The 18633-nt window shown below is 40.7% G+C and overlaps 1 protein-coding gene across 3 annotated transcripts; it reads left to right on the top strand.

The window, feature by feature from the left end:
* Nucleotides 1-268: 268 nt before the first annotated feature.
* On the top strand, nt 269-16839 carry LOC101167719 (guanine nucleotide-binding protein G(q) subunit alpha). Of its 3 annotated transcripts, none has more exons than XM_078956152.1 (8): nt 269-472; nt 613-830; nt 9040-9224; nt 11558-11712; nt 11930-12058; nt 14967-15096; nt 15484-15637; nt 15785-16839. In XM_078956152.1, exons 2-8 carry the CDS (start codon nt 695-697, stop codon nt 15967-15969), a joined length of 1074 nt encoding a protein of 357 aa, XP_078812278.1. In that variant the 5' UTR covers nt 269-472; nt 613-694; the 3' UTR covers nt 15970-16839. The 3 variants fall into 3 exon arrangements, with proteins under 3 accessions (XP_078812278.1, XP_078812279.1, XP_020563225.1); XM_078956153.1 differs by having other exon boundaries at nt 290-472; nt 674-830; XM_020707566.3 differs by lacking the exons at nt 269-472; nt 613-830 and adding an exon at nt 8671-8893.
* The last annotated feature ends 1794 nt before the right edge of the window (nt 16840-18633 follow it).

The raw sequence follows: 18633 nt of genomic DNA, 5'->3' as shown, positions 1-18633 counted from the left end.
TGCTGTATTGCCGTTTTCTTAATATCCGGACTGTTTGGTTGTTGAAAAGGTTTTTATTTTGAAAGGATCTGCAGCCAGCTTTGTTTTTCTGTGGTATCTGTAGTAGCTGCAGGTGTTCGGTCAATAAAAGTCCGTGTTGTACCACGTGTTCTCTCCAGGCTCGCGGCATGCATTTGCCCTGAGGTGTTCAGTCTGAGGTAACTAGCCTCATGCATCCGTGAGAACCTCGGTTACACCGGAAATATGTTCCCATAATGCAATAAAGCAAGCCCGCGCGGTTTCCCGGCACAGGCCTCCGTCACATGGTGCGCTGCTGGTTTTCATCCAACACTGACAACTGGATCCGCTGAGGCTGAGGAGGGTACCGGGAAGTTCGGCATTTTATCCCAAAAAGACAAAAATCTTCGCCATATTCAGAGCAACACCCGGAGCTCCGCCGTTAGGGTAGTAAGAACAAGACTTGCAGAAAAGTGTGAGTTTCCTCTTTACTACTAAAGAGGAACTGCTTAATGCAAACGGCTTAAATTGCTCTCTAAACGCTGAGTGCTGCTCTGACACGTTCTTGGATTTACGTTTGGGTTTAATCCTAACCCGCTGATTTCAAATTTTTAGGATTATATCACCGTGCGGGCTTTTTTTTTTTCTTCTATTTTTTTCCCCCCTGCCCTGAAAGGTTGAGTTGTATCCCGGAGTAATGACTCTGAGCCCCGTGGGGGCTTGCTGCCTCAGCCCGGAGGCCAAAGAGGCTCGCAGGATCAACGACGAGATTGAGAAGCAGCTCCGGCGGGACAAGAGGGATTCCCGGCGGGAGTACAAGCTCCTTCTGCTCGGTGAGGAGCTAAATCTGCTGTCCGTCTCCCAGACGTGTGGTGATATTATAAATTGCCGGTGCCAGAGGGAGTATTCAGGACTCCGAATCACGGAATAATGCAAAAAAAGAAAAAAATACGCCACTTATTATCTGTGAAATGTTGACTAAAGAAATTAAATAGCTGGTTTTCTTGCACGTGCATACATTTTACTGCTGATAATGAACCGTCTGTCGAAGTTATATTTATTTTTTGCTTGTAAAAAAAAAAGTTCCAAACCATTAGTTAACTTCTAGGTAAACAAATGACGGTTGACTAGCAAAACTAGCTAAAACGGCTTATTATTAAAGACCTGCTCACACGATAGTCGTGTTTTTGGCGTTTGTAACATGTTTTTTAGCATTTTCTGATGACATATAAGAAGAAATTTGAAATTAAATCGCGCTTCTTCTGAGTATTTCTCCTGTGAATCAGGAGCAGACGAAAAAAAATGCTGTTCGAAAAAGCTTGTTACACCTTCCCGCTGTGCTTCATTCTGATGCATCTGCTAGTTGTAGACAAATCAATCCTCGTATGTCTTTGATTTCTTCGTCTGAGCTGGCATTGGCTCAAAACAGTCTGGCTTGATTGCTCTGATATTGCTGCATATCTGAACTGCTCTATCGCCTTTTTTAATTTTATTTATAGGACTGGTAATGTTAGGATGGGAGTGTGAGGGCTGTAAGCTAGAGGGAGAGAGTGTGTATACAAAGGAATGATGGGAAGTCAGGGCAGGCTTACCCCATGCCGACATGGAGTCACACAGGTGAATTTCAAAAGAACTACTACCACTCTGCAGAAACTATGTCCTGGAAAACGACACAGGTTTTTTAAAAATGTTTTTACATTTTGGCTGAAAACGCCATAATCTTAATTAAAAGTCCACTGGGAACGCTTTCACAATAGATCAGGGGTTCTCAAAGCGTGACCCGGGGGCCAATGGCGGCCCGCGGGAATATAAAGTCATGTGCCTTATTTGCAAGCAGGTAAATGCAGTGCTCAAAGAATTCAATAAAAACTGTCACTATGTTACAAATCATAAAAATCTATGACAAATTTACCGGCGAGGAGCGCAACAATATGCTCCAACAACTACAACTAGGCTATTCTGCACACTAAACGTTTACAAAAACTGCTAAATCCAGTTAACCCTTGTGCTATCCTAGGCACTTTAACATTGGGAGTTGGGTCATCTAGACCCACTAGACAGTGCGCTGAACCTTTTTTCTTCAATGATTTGTGATCTTCACTGGTGTCCATGGATTACATGAAATCTTTCCACCTTTATCCACCTTTGTCATGGTAGGGATAACACGTCAATGTAAGGGTGGGGTCATCTAAGATAGCACAAAGGTTACGCTGTGACAGAAGCTAGCTATGTTTTGGCTTTGCAAACGGCCCGGCGTAGCAAGCCCTTTAGTGACGGGGAGTTTGTAAAAAGAATGTTTGCTGAAAGTAGCTGACATTGTTTGTCCAGAGCAAAAGAAAAAGTTTGAAGAAATAAGTCTGTCAAATGATACAATTACTAGGGGAGTAGAAGATCTGCGGGCAGCAACCTCTGACCGCAACTGGGAAAACATCTGGAGGACACTGGTTAACTGTACAAATGACACTTGGTCATTAAAGTTTTTAGAAACAACTTTTTCTGTTTATCCATTTTTTTTCACCAAAATTGGCCCCCAGTCTAATGTCGAGTTCTTAATTTGGCCCCCCGCTACAAAAACTTTGACAACCCCTGCAATAGATCAAAAGATGATCGTAGAGGGACTTCAAGGTGTTGTTCATTAAAAAAAAAAGTAAATTGTTAGCATAAATTATTTAGCATGACAGACATACTTGACCCTGTATATTAATTCGTTAGTTAAAATGTTGCAGTTGAAGCAAGGAGCTTGTGGCCCATTGACTGTGGCACCTACGTCATTGCTTCAACATTTTCCAACAGGATTTTTTCGTCTGCTCTTGTTTCACAGCAACTTGAATAAAGAAATACTCAGAAAGGGAGTTTTAATCTGAATTTTCTCCATACATGTCCTCCAGAATGAGAAAAACGCCACAAAAATATGTTAAAAACACCAACAACATGATTTTCATTGGAGTGGGTCTTTAATGGTCTAACATCCAGTGAAAAGTATTTATTTTTCTGGTTCTCTTGAGGTATTTTATGGATTCATGTAGACTCAAAAGCACTTTGGCCTTTTCTTGCTGCCATCGCAGAAGTGAAAATAAGGTGAGGTTTTAAACAAGACCAAAAACATAGGAAGCTAAAGATCGTCATAGAATCTAATTCCAATGTTTTACTACATACCTACTCAAAAACGTATTTAGTATTTTATTACAGGAAGGTAAACTTAGTTGAATTTTAAGTAAATAGTTTGTTTTTCTTGGCAATACAGTTTGGAAATATTTGCTGATACTAAACATTTGTAGTATATATATCGGGTTAACCTAGAAGGTCTTTGGAAATAATGGGCTTCTACAGGGCATTTCTTTTTAGGGAACAGACTTTATATTTGAAGAAATGTTCCATCTCATAGGTGTACAACCTTCAGGTGCAGGTGGTTGACGTTCTGTGATCTGAAAGAATGTATTTTCCTCTGAAGTCGTGTTTTGAGAACCTGCCAGATAGCGTATAGAAATTGAATTGACATAGCGTGTGTAATGTCTGTATTTATCTACAGACATAAAATATAATTTGGGATATTCTGTGGGTTCAATCTGTTCGGTTTTATTCTTCGGTTTTTCTCCGACGTACTTTCAGAGTCACCAACTCTTCTTCATGGTCTCTCTCCACATTTATACCCCCGTGCTTCACCTACCAGTGCCCTCTTCTGGTAATTTCTAACATTAAAGCGCGTTTCTCAAGACTCCAGGGGCCTCATTTATAAAACTTTGCGTAGGATTTGCGTCAGAAGTGGCGTACGGATGAAACATAGGATGTGCGTACGCACAGAAATATTCGGATTTATAAAACCGTGCGCACGCACATCCTACGCATCTTTCTCTTAATAAATCACAACCAATTCTAAATGCAGCGCAGCTTTTGCGGCCTCATGACACGCCCATAGTTGCCCATAAATAGTCCGCGAAACGCCCACAAATGAATATTCATTGATTGCGAAACCATGGCAAACACGGAGAGGAAATGAAAAAAAACGTAACTTCACTCAATGTGAAGTAGAAGTTATCGTTGGCGAGGTGGAAAAGAGGAGAAAAGTGTTGTTTGGAGGGCACAGTGTGGGCATTACTAATGCCAAAAAGGCACGTGAGTGGCAAACGGTGGCAGACGCCGTTAATGCTGTAGCCTCACAACCTCGGACCGTGGCCGAAATAAAAAAGAATTGGTCGGACATCAAAGTCGAGGCAAAAAAACGTCTGGCACTGCATCGCCAAAGTGTGTCTGCCACAGGGGGGGGACACCGGAGCTGACCCCTCTTGATGAGAGACAAGCGGCAAGATTTGGGGAATCCCTTAGTGGAGTGGTGACTCAGGCGCAGGGGGACGCACCGGGTGACACACCCCCAAAAGCCCGCAGTGGTCCAACAGGACGGCTCGAGGAAGTCGGAACCGGCTCATAAGCCAGTCGTCCTCGTTTGCCAGCACGTCTTCTTGCTGTCTAAAGATGCGTTCACTCCGAATTCTTCCATTTGCCACATCTTCTAAGAGCGCAAGATCAGCCATTGTGCGTCATTACGCATTGTGATGGGGCATTTTATTTCCCTCCATTTAATTACATCTGACAAGCTGCAGATGTCGGTAATAATCGACGTGGAAATGGGAAATTGATCAGCGCAGATGTAATTTCTTGTTGCTTTCTGAATGGTTGAGACATGCGCCATACATTGTTTTATCAAAAATAAAACAAACTAAAGGCATATGCATGAATACCATAATTCTGTAGCTTATGAAGAAATGTTTTACTAAGAAAACAACTTTCCCTAGTGGACAATTAATGCATCTCTCTCTATCTATCCATCTGTCTGTCTGATTGCACCTATATCTGATCCGCCAGATGGACACATTGACGAGAATATCAGTTTTGTACATTATTTCGTTCTGTTAACTATATTATTTATGAGGATGAATTGCACAACATGCCAATATTGCAGAACATATTTCACTTTTCTTTCTGCAAATAAGTGTTCATTTGAATTTCTGTTGTAATTTGCGTTTGATTTTTTTTTTTTTGTTTCACTGCTGATCGATCAAACGGGTGTTCGTGTAGCTGTTAATTGTAAGACTTGCTTTGTGAAGTCTTCATGTTATTTCTGAGAGGCAGGATTGTCACTTTCACGTGTTTCTTCCATCTGCCGACGGTGTCGCCGTTTCTCATTTCATCCGTTTTTGTGCGTACGCCTGGGTCAGAGCTTGCGTGAAGGACCGCACAGTTTCCCGTCAAGTTTGCTTTTTATAAATCTCAACTATTGCGTAGAGAGTGGCGTACGCCTTCTTTTGTGCGTACGCAACGTTTATAAATGAGGCCCCTGGAGAGTAAAAACATAAATAAATAAAATGTTTCTTGCTTTTTGTGAAGCAGCTTAAAACTATTTCATTTGTGAAATTGTTGCTTTATGAATAAAACAAGTTGAATTATTTTTTTCTTTTGGCTCAGTACAAAAGATGCTCAATGTTAAATATCTGCTGATTTGAGGATATTTTCAAACATGTGTTGGACAATACTCATAACGCATTTAGAGTGCGTCTTTCGTAATGTCAAAGATATAGGTCTTAAATGTGGATCATGATGTTTGCAGATGACATTGTGCTCTGTAGTGGGAGCAGAGAGCAGATGAAGAAAGATCTAGAGAAAGAGTCTGAGATGGGAGAGAAATGAAGGTCAGTTGTGTGTGAAGGAGAGAAACTCAAGAGGAACACTGATGTCACAGGGAGCAGAGTTGAAGAAGGTGTAGGATGAAGTACATAAATGTTTCTAACAGGTATGTGATCCATGTTCAAGAATGTGCTAAACTTAGCTCTTGCTGTTCAGATTTAACAAGTAGGGAGGGGCTTCTTGTTCTTGCAATTGTTCACAGGCATGTTAGTTGGAAGAGGCTTGGCTCAAAATGTCGAAGTGATGCAAATCTTGTGAATCTTGCTTTTTCTTGCACAGCTCAATACAGAAATATGAAAGACTTGGTGACATAGAATTTTGGCAGGACACAAACTGCAATTATTCGTTTGTCGGTTGGCACTTTTGTGAGTTAAAAGGGGCGGCATCCATACGCCACTACCAAATTTGAGTCCCTGATTGGTCAAAGTTTGTATTTCGTACATCAAGCCTGAAGATCTTTAAAAATGTGCGTAGCTATACGTGAATGTGAGTTTCGAATGGGGAAGCTCGAAACGCACGTTTACATAGACCTTTCATTGTAAATGGTTGCTTGAACGCACGTTGCAGAGGCCAGTGGGAAGGAAGGTTTAGGGGTAACAATTTAACCCTTGTGCTATCCTAGGCACTTTATCAATGGGAGTTGGGTCATCTAGACCCACTAGACAGTAGGGTTGGGCGATGTCCCTTAAATTGGCAGTTGACGATGTTTGCTGTCAACCATCGGGATGGACGATGACATCGTGTGGGGGGGTATTTTTACATTTTTTGTTCTTATATAACTGCTATTCGTGATTTTGCTTTTTTCATTTTATATCCCAACTAATGACTCATCCGCGATGATCCAGTATAAACTGAGGGAAGTGACTTTAACAAAAAAAGTAACAAACAAAATAGAAAAGAAGTGGTCCGCTCCCGCACTTAACTAGCGAAGTGGACCGGCGGAGTGCGGATTTACAGCTTTGTGTTTTAGGGGGAGGGGGGGGGGGGGGTACATAAGCGGTATGTGTGGGAGATTTAAGACTGCGATCCGTCCCGCAGCTCTAGGGGTACTAGCTACCGAACTCAGAACCGGGTCTAAAAGTGTGTGTCTGAGCACAGCTCGGATCGTCAGCACACACACAGCGGTTTGAGCTTCAAAGCAGAAATGTCGCTCAGTCCTTTAAAAAAAAACATTCAAACAATCACGTTGATTTGTGTTTCCAGTCGTGTCCCGACTAAAATAAAGGCTGATGTTATTCTTACATGTTTAACGTGCAGCCAGCATGCAGCACCACCCAAAGCTAATGTTGTTAGCCCGTGTTAGCATACTGCTAATCCTGGCTCCGTTCAGAAAAAGCACTGACCACACGGATTAAAATTCAAATGATGAGCAAACAGGTGTTTCATAATAACCGTAACATTATTAAAAGCACGTTTAGAAGATCGTCTCGTATATTACCGAGCTGACATGTCAATGTATATAGCCGCTCGGCGCTGTTTAACATCGTTTTGTATTAAATCGTTACATTCAATAAAGTTTGAAAAAAAAAAGCCGCTCGGCGGAATTTATATCCTTCCGGTTTTCAAACCCTGCTGCGCATGTGCGAATGATTTATTCCGACGGAAAGTGTGACCTTAGTGAACGTTTTTATATTCTGAAAATATTTTTCTGGGCCCATGTACACGGTTGGATTCTAATCCGACCATTGATCCCATCAAGATATTTTGTACATGTAACCGCGGCTTATGGGGTCCACTCGCAACGTGGCGGGGGCGTGGCATCACGATGGTGGTTTCTCCATCGGGATGTCAGTCACCCATCACGATGGACGATCCGTCCATCGGCACAACCCTACTAGACAGTGCGCTGAACGTTTTTTCTTCAATGATGTGTGAACCTCACTGGTGTCCATGGATTACATGAAATCTTTCCACCTTTATCCACCTTTGTCATGGTAGGAAGAACACGTCCATGTAAGGGTGGGGTCATCTAAGATGGCACAGGGGTTAACCTAACATAGTGTGGGAAAGAGGGAAAGTATGTGCAAGCAAGTTGAACTGGTGGAGGAAGGTTAACATTTATACTTTTGGTTTCTTTCTGTTTGTAAAAAGCTGTTTTATCTGGCACAGAGTTTCTTCTGATTGGTTGTACCATGTATTTCTTTGACCATGAGGTGCACTTAAAATCTTAAAATTTTCTCAAAAATCCACTGTGCTCATTATAATGTTGTGCTCCTTACTTCGTTACCTTGAACTGATTTTAAGTGCTACACGGTGCTTAAAGGTCAGTCAAAAATGTTTAAAAACCAATTCAAATATGAAAGCTTTTTTAATTTTTTTTTAACTGCTGAGCTTTTTGAGGAGGTCCAGTGAGAGATGATAAGATACCAGAACACCAGTGACTGCTATGTGCCTTGTAGTCCAAATGTTTCATACAGATGATTTAACCTACAGTTGGGACTTTGTGAAAATACAGAAACTGCTCTTTCCTTTAAATAAAAGGACTATTTAGTTTAGATCTGTATTGGTGATGATAATTACACTTTTGTTCAGGTTATATCAATATTAATACAGAAATAGTTTCACAACCAAATAAAATTGACTTTGGTGAATAAATTAGGGGGAAAAGATGAATATTGAAATAGTCTATTTTTATTAGTGGAGAACTTTTGAATTGAAATTGAATCATCAATTTGACAGGGATGCTGGAAGTTTCTGGAAGACGTTATTAAAAGTTGGAGCTGCTGACTTCATGACTGAGAAAACATACGGCTTTGGACTTGATAGGATGTAGTAAACATTTCCTAAACAACATTCCCACCTCAAAAAACTCAAAATTTCCATATTAGATACAGTATTCCTTATAAAATTACAAAACTTCCAATGTACAAGGTTTAAGGTTAAAAAAAAGATGAAAAAGGTTCTGGAGCATTTAGCTAAACTTAAGGGAGGGGCATGTCATTGAAACCTGCAGTCAGAAGAGACCTGTAAGGGAGTAGTGAAGAAAAGAAAAGCATTCCCTGTAACCTTATCTGGGGCAATTCACCAGAAAAGGAGTGTTCCTCATTGCCCCTCTTCTTCTTTGTCAATGACTGCTTGAGAAAAGAAGAGGAGCCTCCCTGTAAAACCCCGAAAGGACAGATGAATAGAAGAGGATCCTCCCTGTCAAACCTCTTAGGGACAAACAAACAGAAAATGAGTCTTCCTGGCAATGTCTTGCAAACAGAAGAGGAGTTATGTAGGTGACGTCCCTTAGGGACAAAAATATTTAAGAAGACGTGTTTTCAAATATTGACATTTGAATTGTTGCCAGATGCTATGACATTTTCATTTGCAGCTGTTTTTGAGGGTGTGTGAGATGATATTCATCTGTTTGTTTTTCAGGAACTGGTGAAAGCGGGAAGAGCACTTTCATTAAACAGATGAGGATCATTCACGGTCGGGGCTACTCTGAAGAAGATAGAAGATGCTTCACCAAACTTGTGTTCCAGAACATTTTAACTGCCATGCAGGCCATGATCCAGGCCATGGACAAGCTGCAGATCCCCTACAAGTATGAGCACAACGAGGTACGCCACAGAGCCGCTTCTCTTCCTTGTTGCTTCACTCAGACAGATTGAGAAAGACGTTTTACCACATACCGTCACACAGGAGCACTTGCAAGGTTTACTCATTCTGCTTGGCTGCGTGTTGCAGTTCACCGTGGGTGAAGCACTTCTGTTCATTTGTAAGCATGGTTCGTTTTGCAATCCAGCTGCCAGAGTGTTGTGTCTGTGTACGGACGAGCTTGTCTCTTTCAACCATACTCGTTGGCAAACTGAATGCTTGTAAAGAGACGGAGAATTCCCCTTTAATCGCCCAGGATTCAGCACCTGCCACATCCAAGCACAAGTTCATGAATCACCTACATTACAGGTTCCAAGTGTTTTAAGGTTTCGATAGGTAGAGCTTCAGGTTTTGATGAAAGCCAGATGTGTGTAAAACATGGGAATTTCTGCTTTTTTTTAATTAGTTAACTAATTTGATTGATGGTTTTCTCATTTTGACAAATTTCCTGGGTGGTTCTCTGACAGCAGAAAGAAAAGGCCATTATATTTTTGTTTTTCTTAACTTGTGAAAAAATACAAACGCACAATAATGGTGATAGTTCTGACATTTATTTGGGACCTCATTGAAAGTTTTGGGTTGATTTAGTTTTTTTTCTTTTCTTCTTAATTGGATAATGTTTTTACTAAATCTTTTAAGTTCCAGTTTCAAAGCCTCCTAAAATAAAATTATTTTAGAACGGGGAACTCAAAACCTCCACGAACAGAACTAAAATAACAGTTTATCTATAGTTGCTTTCATTTTTTATTGCAGTATTGTTTGTGACAGGCCTCTAATCACTAACTATAACTCAACGATGATTTAAACCATTGAATTCACTGACTGTATATGAGAACTGGACAGAGCGAGTGCGACTTCACCCACAGAAACGTCCAGTTCCAACAGAATGAGGTTAATTCTGCGCCTGTTGTTTTTTTTACAATGCAGACTCCGCATTGTTGGAACCAGAATTCCTCGGTAAGCGGTAACTAGTCTGAGTATGTTGGGTTGATCATTTCTATTGAAACCGCTCTGGTTAATCAGGAGTGAGCTTGTTGGAGGACCACGCCCTTTCCACTTAAAAGAGAGAAACTATGTCAAACATTTAAAATGTTTGACATAGTTTTATTAAGGCATCTGATTGGTTAGTTTATGACTTGAACCAGCACTCCAGAAAAAAGATACTGAGATTAGCAAGAGTGTGTAAAGAAAAGCTAGCAAAGCCAGAATGGTCATTCTGACAAGTACAATGACTGACTAATAGCTGTTTCTTCTCTGTAGAAGGATTTTTGGCTTCTTGGGACCAGTGGCTACTTCCTGTTTTGAATGTGACGGGGGTGACTAAGTCCAGATCTTATATACAGTTAATGGTTCCGATTGAAAGTGCAATAACACCCTGATCTTATAGATTATGTGTGCAACATTTGCCAACCTAAGAAAAAAAAAACTCGTATCAATATTCCTTTAAAAACCTCCCTTCAAACCAGTCGGATTAGCAGGAATCGAGCTGGTCGTTCTCCTCCCCCAAATTCTTGAGAATGAGTTTCACCACACCTAAAGAAAACACCACAAGCAACAACAAGCCCTGACAGACAGTCATTGTTTTTGATTGGCAGGTAAGTGGTCCCTAGCTTCAAACTTGGCTTTGCTGTTGCCAGCACTTTGCTAAGGTGGGCGGAACCAACTCCACTCTGCAGTTTGGCGTGCGCATTCCAACGGGGGACTGAGACGCTCCAAACAAGATCACTTTAGTTTCTGAATGAGAGCAGCTGGAGTTTCTTAGTGAGACTTCCAGTTGTCATATGTTAAAACAAAATGACAGAGATGAAGGTAGAAAAAGCCGAAACAAATCTGCATTCATTGAGATTATTTTGGCTTGATGATTTAAAATGAACAATAACAGGAAGCTAGCTTTTCTTAACTTTACTACTTCTACATTGTGGTCAGATAAATGACCCAACTAACAGTTGTGTGTCAGTTTTACTTCCGGGGAGATCAACAGTTGTGTAATCAGTTGCTTCTGTTCCTTTACAACGGGCAAACCTGTGTTTATCAAAGCTAGCTGCAGCAGCGGCGCCGCAGAGGAGGAAAGCCAGCTGCTCTCATCTTCCCTGCAAATGTTTAACAGGGATGCTGCCAAATGTCCAGATAACAGCAGCTGCAGTAAACAGACGTTTCCACTTTAATGTTCTAGACACAAAACTCCAGGAATATGCTGGGAGGCGTCTTGAAAAGCCACGACGTCGAGGCGGTTTTGCTTTCTTGTAGCATGACTGCGTCGCGGCTCTACAGCTGAGTCTGCATTTCATGTGTTCAGGCGAATGCCAGCATGCTCCGGGGAGTGGACGTGGAAAGGGTCACCACCTTAACAAACCCTCAAGCCGCTGCCTTGAAGAGCCTGTGGAGTGACCCGGGAATTCAGGAATGTCACGCTCGGAAGAGGGAATACCAGCTCTCTGACTCAGCTAAGTAGTGAGTGTAAACAGCCCAATAACTTCTCAGAGATTGTCAAATAGTATTCAGCTTTGCTTTTATTGCAGTCAGAACGCTGCAATAAAAGTTCAGTTACCTTTTCCCTTTTAAGGCTATTGATATATTTACACTTTTAGTAATTATAGATAATTAAAGACTTAAATCTTTTATTCTATTTTAAATGCTTTTTTTTTTTTTTAAATTCCCGTCTTGTTAGTTATCTGAATGATCTGGACCGAATTACGGATGCTGCTTATCTCCCGAACCAGCAAGATATCCTGAGGGTCAGAGTTCCCACCTCCGGTGTTATAGAGTACCCCTTTGACCTGAAGAGTGCGCTGTTCAGGTGAGCACACCTGTGTTTGGTTGGTTCATACTGTTCAAAATTCCAATCATTTCATTGCAGGATTGTTTAAATGATCAGACTATTGCCTGCATGGGCTGAATTTTGAAAAGAATTTGCAATCAGTTTCTGCTATTTTTGTCTTTTTTTTTTTTTAATTACCTTATTTCTGATTGGCGACAAAAGATGAAATGGGTATCTTGTTGATCCTGGCATGTTTGCAGAATATTTATATAGATGCATTTTCTTTCTCAGTCACAAAAACATTTAAAAGATAAATTATTTAAATTGGCATAACTGCCAATTTGAAGCCTTTCTTAAGACCCATTTTTACAGAAACTCTTTTCAGCTGATGGTTTTATTTTTTTTCCGATTTTTAAATAAAGGTTTTAACTATTTGTAAACCAATTTTTTTTTTTTTTTAATGAAACAATTTTTATGCGACAGACCCTGGGACCTACCCTGTGACAGACTGGCGAACTGTCCAGGGGGTCCCCTGCCTTCGCCCACAAGTGGCCGGGATAGGCTCCAGCAGCCCCATGACCCCGAAAGGCATAAAACGGAATAGAAAATGAAAAAAAGAAACAATTTTTTTTCCTTAAATATAGTTTTAAATGATTAGACCAGTCACACACACACACACACACCGAAGGAGGAGGGTTTGGGGAAGAGATGGAGGGAGGTAAGAATGTGTGACCTGTCTAGGCTACCCCACTTTAGTGGGACACAGCCTGGGTATATAGATAGTTTTAAATGATGTGCATTACATCTGAATATTTGTAATATTTTAAAACTTTGTTTTTACAGTAACTTTTTTTTAACAACTTCCACAGCAGAATATTTTAGGATCAAAAGTAAATCTGGAATGACGGAAACTCAGGGTGGGCGTGGACTAAATTGTTTCTCATCAACACCATGCAACATCCTGTCACTAAAAAAAAAAAACATTTCTAGCGAACTGAATTCTTTAAATTCCCACTTCAATCATTCTTTGATCTTTGTAAAAGTGTTTCCAAAATAAAAGTGGTCTCCTAACCATGATGATGCCATTTTTAGCCAATATTAAAAAAAAAGGAACTGTCGTTTTCTAGGACATAGTTTCTGCAGAGCAGCAAGAGTTCATTAGAAATTTGCCTCCGAGTTGGCCCGGAGTAAACCCACCCTCATTTCCCATCATCCACCTATTTCCACTCTCTCCAGCTGGCTTACAGCACCTACATCACTCCTACGTGTCTTTTCCAACAGCATTTTTGTCTGGTCCTACACGACAACAATTTGAATAAAGACATACGGAGAAAAAGAATTTTAGTCTGCATTTGCTTCATAAATACGACGGAGTATTAGGGCCACCAAAAAAAAAAAAAATTAGAGCCACCAAAAAAAAAAAAAAGTAAAATTACGAGATTTTATCTCGTAAATTTAGGAGATAAAAACTCGTAAATTTAGGAGATAAAAACTCGTAAATTTAGGAGAAAAAAAGTCGTAATTTTAGGAGATTACAGTGGAAGTTAGCATACAGAGCAGCAGGTGAACGCCGTGCAGCAGCAGAGCAGACCGACTAAACTTTGTTGAACAGGTGAGCTGAATGTTTATTGATAACGTTCCAAATGTCTGGAAGGTCATTTGTTTGATTTACGATTCATTAAAGTTTTATTTATTGATGGTTGGTTTGCAGGATCTCTGCAGCCCGATGAAGCCGTCGTCGGTGTCCCTGCAGCTGTTCGCTTGAATCCTTTCTTCACCAAAGACAAGACTCTACGTCTGTGTGACGCTTCCGTCACACAAAAGGAGGAGCACTTTTTTTTGGCATTTTCAACGTTCCAAAGCTAATATAAAACACTATTTTCATTCCTCTTTATTGTTTTATGCTGAAACGGGACATTTCATCTGCAGGAGGGGGCGTTTGTAAGACTGTTTACTTCCGCATTGGTGTTGGGATGACAGGTTCATGACGTAATGAGACAAATGAACTTCAGAAAATGTGAATGAAAAGGAGAATAAAGGCTGCAGCGATTGTCTACACCCAAACGTGTCTCTGAGCTCCTTATTTTACATATTAAACTCCGCTTTACTGACACTGAACCCCGGAAAGACTGCTACACGGAAAATAATCTGATTTTGAGTCGCCAAAAGGTTCAGAATCTCTTTGTTTTAAACCTATAATAATCCGGAAATGAAGCTTCACAAAAGGCTCCACATATTTCATCTTCAAGCTAGGTTCCGATAAACGGACAACTTCGGTGTTTTTTCCTTAATCTACGACTTTTTTCTCGTAAATTTATGAGATTTTAAGTCGTAAATGTATGAGATAAAAAGTCGTAAATTTACGAGTTTTTATCTCCTAAATTTACGAGATAAAATCTCGTAATTTTACTTTTTTTTTTTTTTTTTGGTGGCTCTAATTTTTTTTTTTTGGTGGCCCTAATACTCCGTCGTACATAAATTTCCACCATCATGAGAAAAATCTCCCAAGAACATGTTAAAAACACAGTTTTCATCGCAGTGGGACTCCAGCTAGTTCATTAGCTTGTTGGTGCAGGAAGACGGGAATGTGCAAATACGGATTACTCCTTATGAAGGAAACGGAACAGTTTAAACTTGGCACAATGGGGGGGGGGCCAGACAGGCAAGTGTAGAGGAAGAAACTCTTTCTTTTTTATTTGCTTTATAAATACCGCCTTAAGAGATTTAAAGTGTTCTTAAAAATCTTTAAATTTGACCTCCTCTTTGACTGTTTGAATTGTATTCATACCTTTGTCTTGATTATAGCATCAAAGCCAAGAAACTAAGCAAACTGACAAAAAAGAAGTCGTTTTTCTGAACAGAATTGGATTCAGTCTTGTCATGAGAATATTCAGTTTTACTGCAATGTTCGGTGATTCCTTTCCTCGCCGTTTCCTTTTGGCTGCAGGATGGTGGATGTGGGCGGCCAGCGTTCAGAGAGGAGGAAATGGATCCACTGCTTCGAGAACGTGACCTCCATCATGTTCTTGGTGGCGCTGTCCGAGTACGATGAGGTTCTGGCCGAGTCCTCCACCGAGGTAGGATGCTGCGTACGAAATGAGAGCGAGCCGAGCTGCCAGACGAGGGGGGGTGGGGGGGGGGGATCCAAATAGCAGCCAGGGACACAAAGACACAGTGTTTGCTTTGTTTAAAGCCAGAAACGATGACCCAGATTTTCAGAGTCCAGCCTGACGTTCCTCTCCGAAGCTTTCTGCTCACATTTCAGTCTTTGCGGTAGCGCCCATCATGCACCTGTGGGGGGAGCTCTTTAATCACTCTCTTAAACAAAGATCACCTCTCAGCAAGGCTCGCTCTCTTCCAGGGATTGCAGGCTACTAAATTTCCTCTCACACACACACGTCTTTTTTTTATTTTTATGTTTAAATCATTTTTTCCCCCCTTTTTTTGTGTTTTCTTTTTTTAAGAACCGAATGGAGGAGAGCATGGCTTTGTTCCAGACGATCATAAGCTACCAATGGTTCCAGTACTCCTCCATTATCTTGTTCCTCAACAAGATCGATCTGCTGGAGGAAAAGATCATGCACTCACATTTGGCCGACTACTTTCCTGAATATGATGGTAGGACATGTTTGAAAATATATTTTTTTTAAATTTTTAAAAAAAGCTGTAAATTTGAGGTCAAACAGATATTTTGACCTGCTGCTCTGACATCATCTGAGTGAATCGTGTTTGGAAACGGAGCATAATCTGCCTTTTTCCCACCAGGCCCTCAGCAGGACGTGGAAGCAGGAAAAGACTTCATCTTGAGCATGTTTGTCCGTATTAATCCAGATAAACTCATTTACTCCCACTTCACATGTGCCACGGACACGGAAAACATTCGCTTTGTCTTCTGCGCCGTGAAGCACCACATCTTGCAGGGCAACCTGGAGGACCACAACTTGGTGTAAAGGCAACTTTGGAGAGGGGACTAAATCCTCTCCATGCGGTCGGAGGGAGTCTGCGGCGCCTCCTTATGACCCAAAGCGGGAAAATTCAGAAGCTTCAGAGCGCCCCATCAACACACCGCTGCCGCTGATGCATATCTTTGTTTTGTTAGAACATCAGAAAAAGAAAAATGCCTCATCGCTGAGCAGTCAAACAAATCAACGGAGCACTTTGTGGACGGATGGGAGCAGAAAATGCACACAGGGAGGGAGGGAGGTGGTTTATTTTGGCCTCCGATCGCTTTGAGGATCTTTCCTTCAGGGAAACGGTGGAAGTGAATCCAGAGCAACTGCAGTGCAGCACATCAACCCCGTCAGCCTTTCAGGAGCAGGAGGCGGCTTAACATCAATTCATCTTGTGCTCATTTTTTTTAAACTTTATTTTGCTTTCTACTGTAAAAAAAAATCCACACATTAATACATTTGTTTAATTTTTGAATTCAGTTCTTCCATGTTTTCATTTCTTGTACGGTTAATCCTTTTTATGTGACTAGAAATCCTTTTCTACAATAGAAAAGTTATTTTAAGATGTAAATTTGTACATAACTGTCTCTTGTTCGCATCAGAAGAAACTTTCATATAATTTAAGGGGATAATCTAGCGCTCTGCGATTCTAAAAAGATGCTGATAAAGGGGATTTTTTTGCACAGAACCAGTAAAAAGGGCAAAGCTACAGTGCTACCATTTTTCCCCTCTACTTGGCACTGTTTAATTTATGAACACAGTTTATGTCACTGCTGGGGTTTGATGCAGATGCATAAATAAGGCCTGTGGCAATTTTTTTAAGGTTTTCACTGTTTACAAATCAGCTGTAATAAACTGACAGTTTTTCAAGTCCGGTGTTTCTTTCCGGCTGCCTCATCCGCCGACCCAGAGGTGGGTTTTCATCAAAACCTCTGCTGGGATTCATCCGTCTGCTGCAGAAGCTTCACATTTTTTAATCCTGTATGGACAAAAAAAGTGTAGCAACAAAAAAGACAGCATTATTTTCTAGAGGACAGACCCTAAAAGGGTTTCTTGTAATAGGCAGAAAAAGAAGATATAAATATTCTTTGAGTATTTCATGATATCCAAGTAACCTTTAAAAAGTCTGAGAATCTGGAAAAAAGCTATTTTATGAAAATTTACATATTTAGAGCAGTGTTTTTCAACCTTTTCTGAGCCACGGCACACTTTAACCTTAAAAAAAATCCCGCGGCACACCAGCAGCCAAAAATTAAAAAAAAAGGAGAAACTCAGTCTGTATTGATCTACAGCCCCTCCACAATCTCACATGCATTTTTGAGATAATTGTTACAGAAAAAGCTGGAAACTGCAGCTGTTTTTTTTCTAAAAGATGCAATAAAAGTTAAGTTAGAAGATTTAAAAACAGTTTGTGTGTTCGTTAGTTTCAAGACGTTTAACAACAGATCTCCTTTTGCGCGTGTCACTCTCACAACCCAATGCATCATGGGAAATGTAGTGCATAAAACGGCCGAAGATCGGTTTTCGGAGCTTTATTGTTTTGTTCACTTGTTCCACGGTCTGATACCGGATTCTGTGGAAAGCTACACCGCTAAAGACGAGCTTTAGCTGGTATTTCTGTTAGAACTGACCGACTTTATGAGCTAAATCGGGACAAGGAAGTGAAGACTTTAAGCACTTCTGATTGGTCAGACCGATGACATGTGATTAACCCCCCCTTTTCCAAAATACAGCCGAAGGTGCAGCTGAATCGCGGTACGTCATTCTTATCAAAATGTCTTTAATAAAATAAAATAAACGCAAAGAAAAGGTATTTTACGATCTTTTATATTCCCAACTCCTCAGTGTTTTATCAGGGCCTGTTTGGATGAACAGAGAGCAAAAATCCTGGAGATGGGAAATGTTTTTAGATCAGTGAATGAGGGCAATTTCCCACGGCACACTTGGCCATCTCCCACGGCACACTAGTGTGCCGCGGCACACTGGTTGAAAAACACTGATTTAGAGAATTAGTTTAAAATATTTTCTCCTAGTCGGCCCTCGTCACTTTAACGTCCCATTCTGATCATCTTTTGATCTATTGTAAAGTGTTCCCTTCATTATGATGATGCTGTTTTAGCCAAAATAAAAAATCCTGTGTCCTTTTCCTCAGACATAGTTTCAGCAGACTGGTAGTAGAAACTCTCATCCGAGTTGTGGGCGAGGCAGAGCAATCCCACCCCCCCTTCCCCTCCCCGATGGTGAGAGCTCTCTGTTTACACTCTTTCCTTCTAGTTTACAGCATTTCACACCTTCATTCTAGCTTTACTGGTGTAACAAAAATGGTGAACCACATCAGTGCCATCCCACCTTACATTTTTGAGCCAGATGCCAGCTCAGATGAGGGGAAAAAAACTTACATGGATCTTTTTGGATGCATCAGAATGGAGCGGAGCTTGTTGTCTAGTTTATTTTCAACATAAATACAATTTTTTTTAAACTGCATTTTTTTCATCTGCTCCTGATTCAAGGCGATTTAACTCTTGTGCCATCTTAGATGACCCCACCATTACATTGAAGTGTTCTCCCTACCATGACAAAGGTGGATGAAGGTGGAAAAATTTCATGTAATCCATGGACACCAGTGAAGATCACAAATCATTGAAGAAAAAATGTTCAGAGCAC

The sequence above is a fragment of the Oryzias latipes genome, chromosome 12 (genome assembly GCF_053564925.1).
Source record: "Oryzias latipes strain Hd-rR chromosome 12, Olatipes_Hd-rR_3.1".
Lineage (NCBI taxonomy): Eukaryota > Metazoa > Chordata > Actinopteri > Beloniformes > Adrianichthyidae > Oryzias > Oryzias latipes.
Note: the sequence above shows the minus strand (reverse complement) of the source record. Positions and strands in the feature narration are given on the sequence as shown.

Coding starts and splice junctions, on each gene's coding strand:
- LOC101167719 (XM_078956152.1), top strand. CDS start 695: ATGACTCTGAGCCCCGTGGGGGCTTGCTGCCTCAGCCCGGAGGCCAAA. Junction 831..9,039: donor GTACAAGCTCCTTCTGCTCG/GTGAGGAGCTAA, acceptor TTTGTTTTTCAG/GAACTGGTGAAAGCGGGAAG. Junction 15,097..15,483: donor TGGCCGAGTCCTCCACCGAG/GTAGGATGCTGC, acceptor TCTTTTTTTAAG/AACCGAATGGAGGAGAGCAT.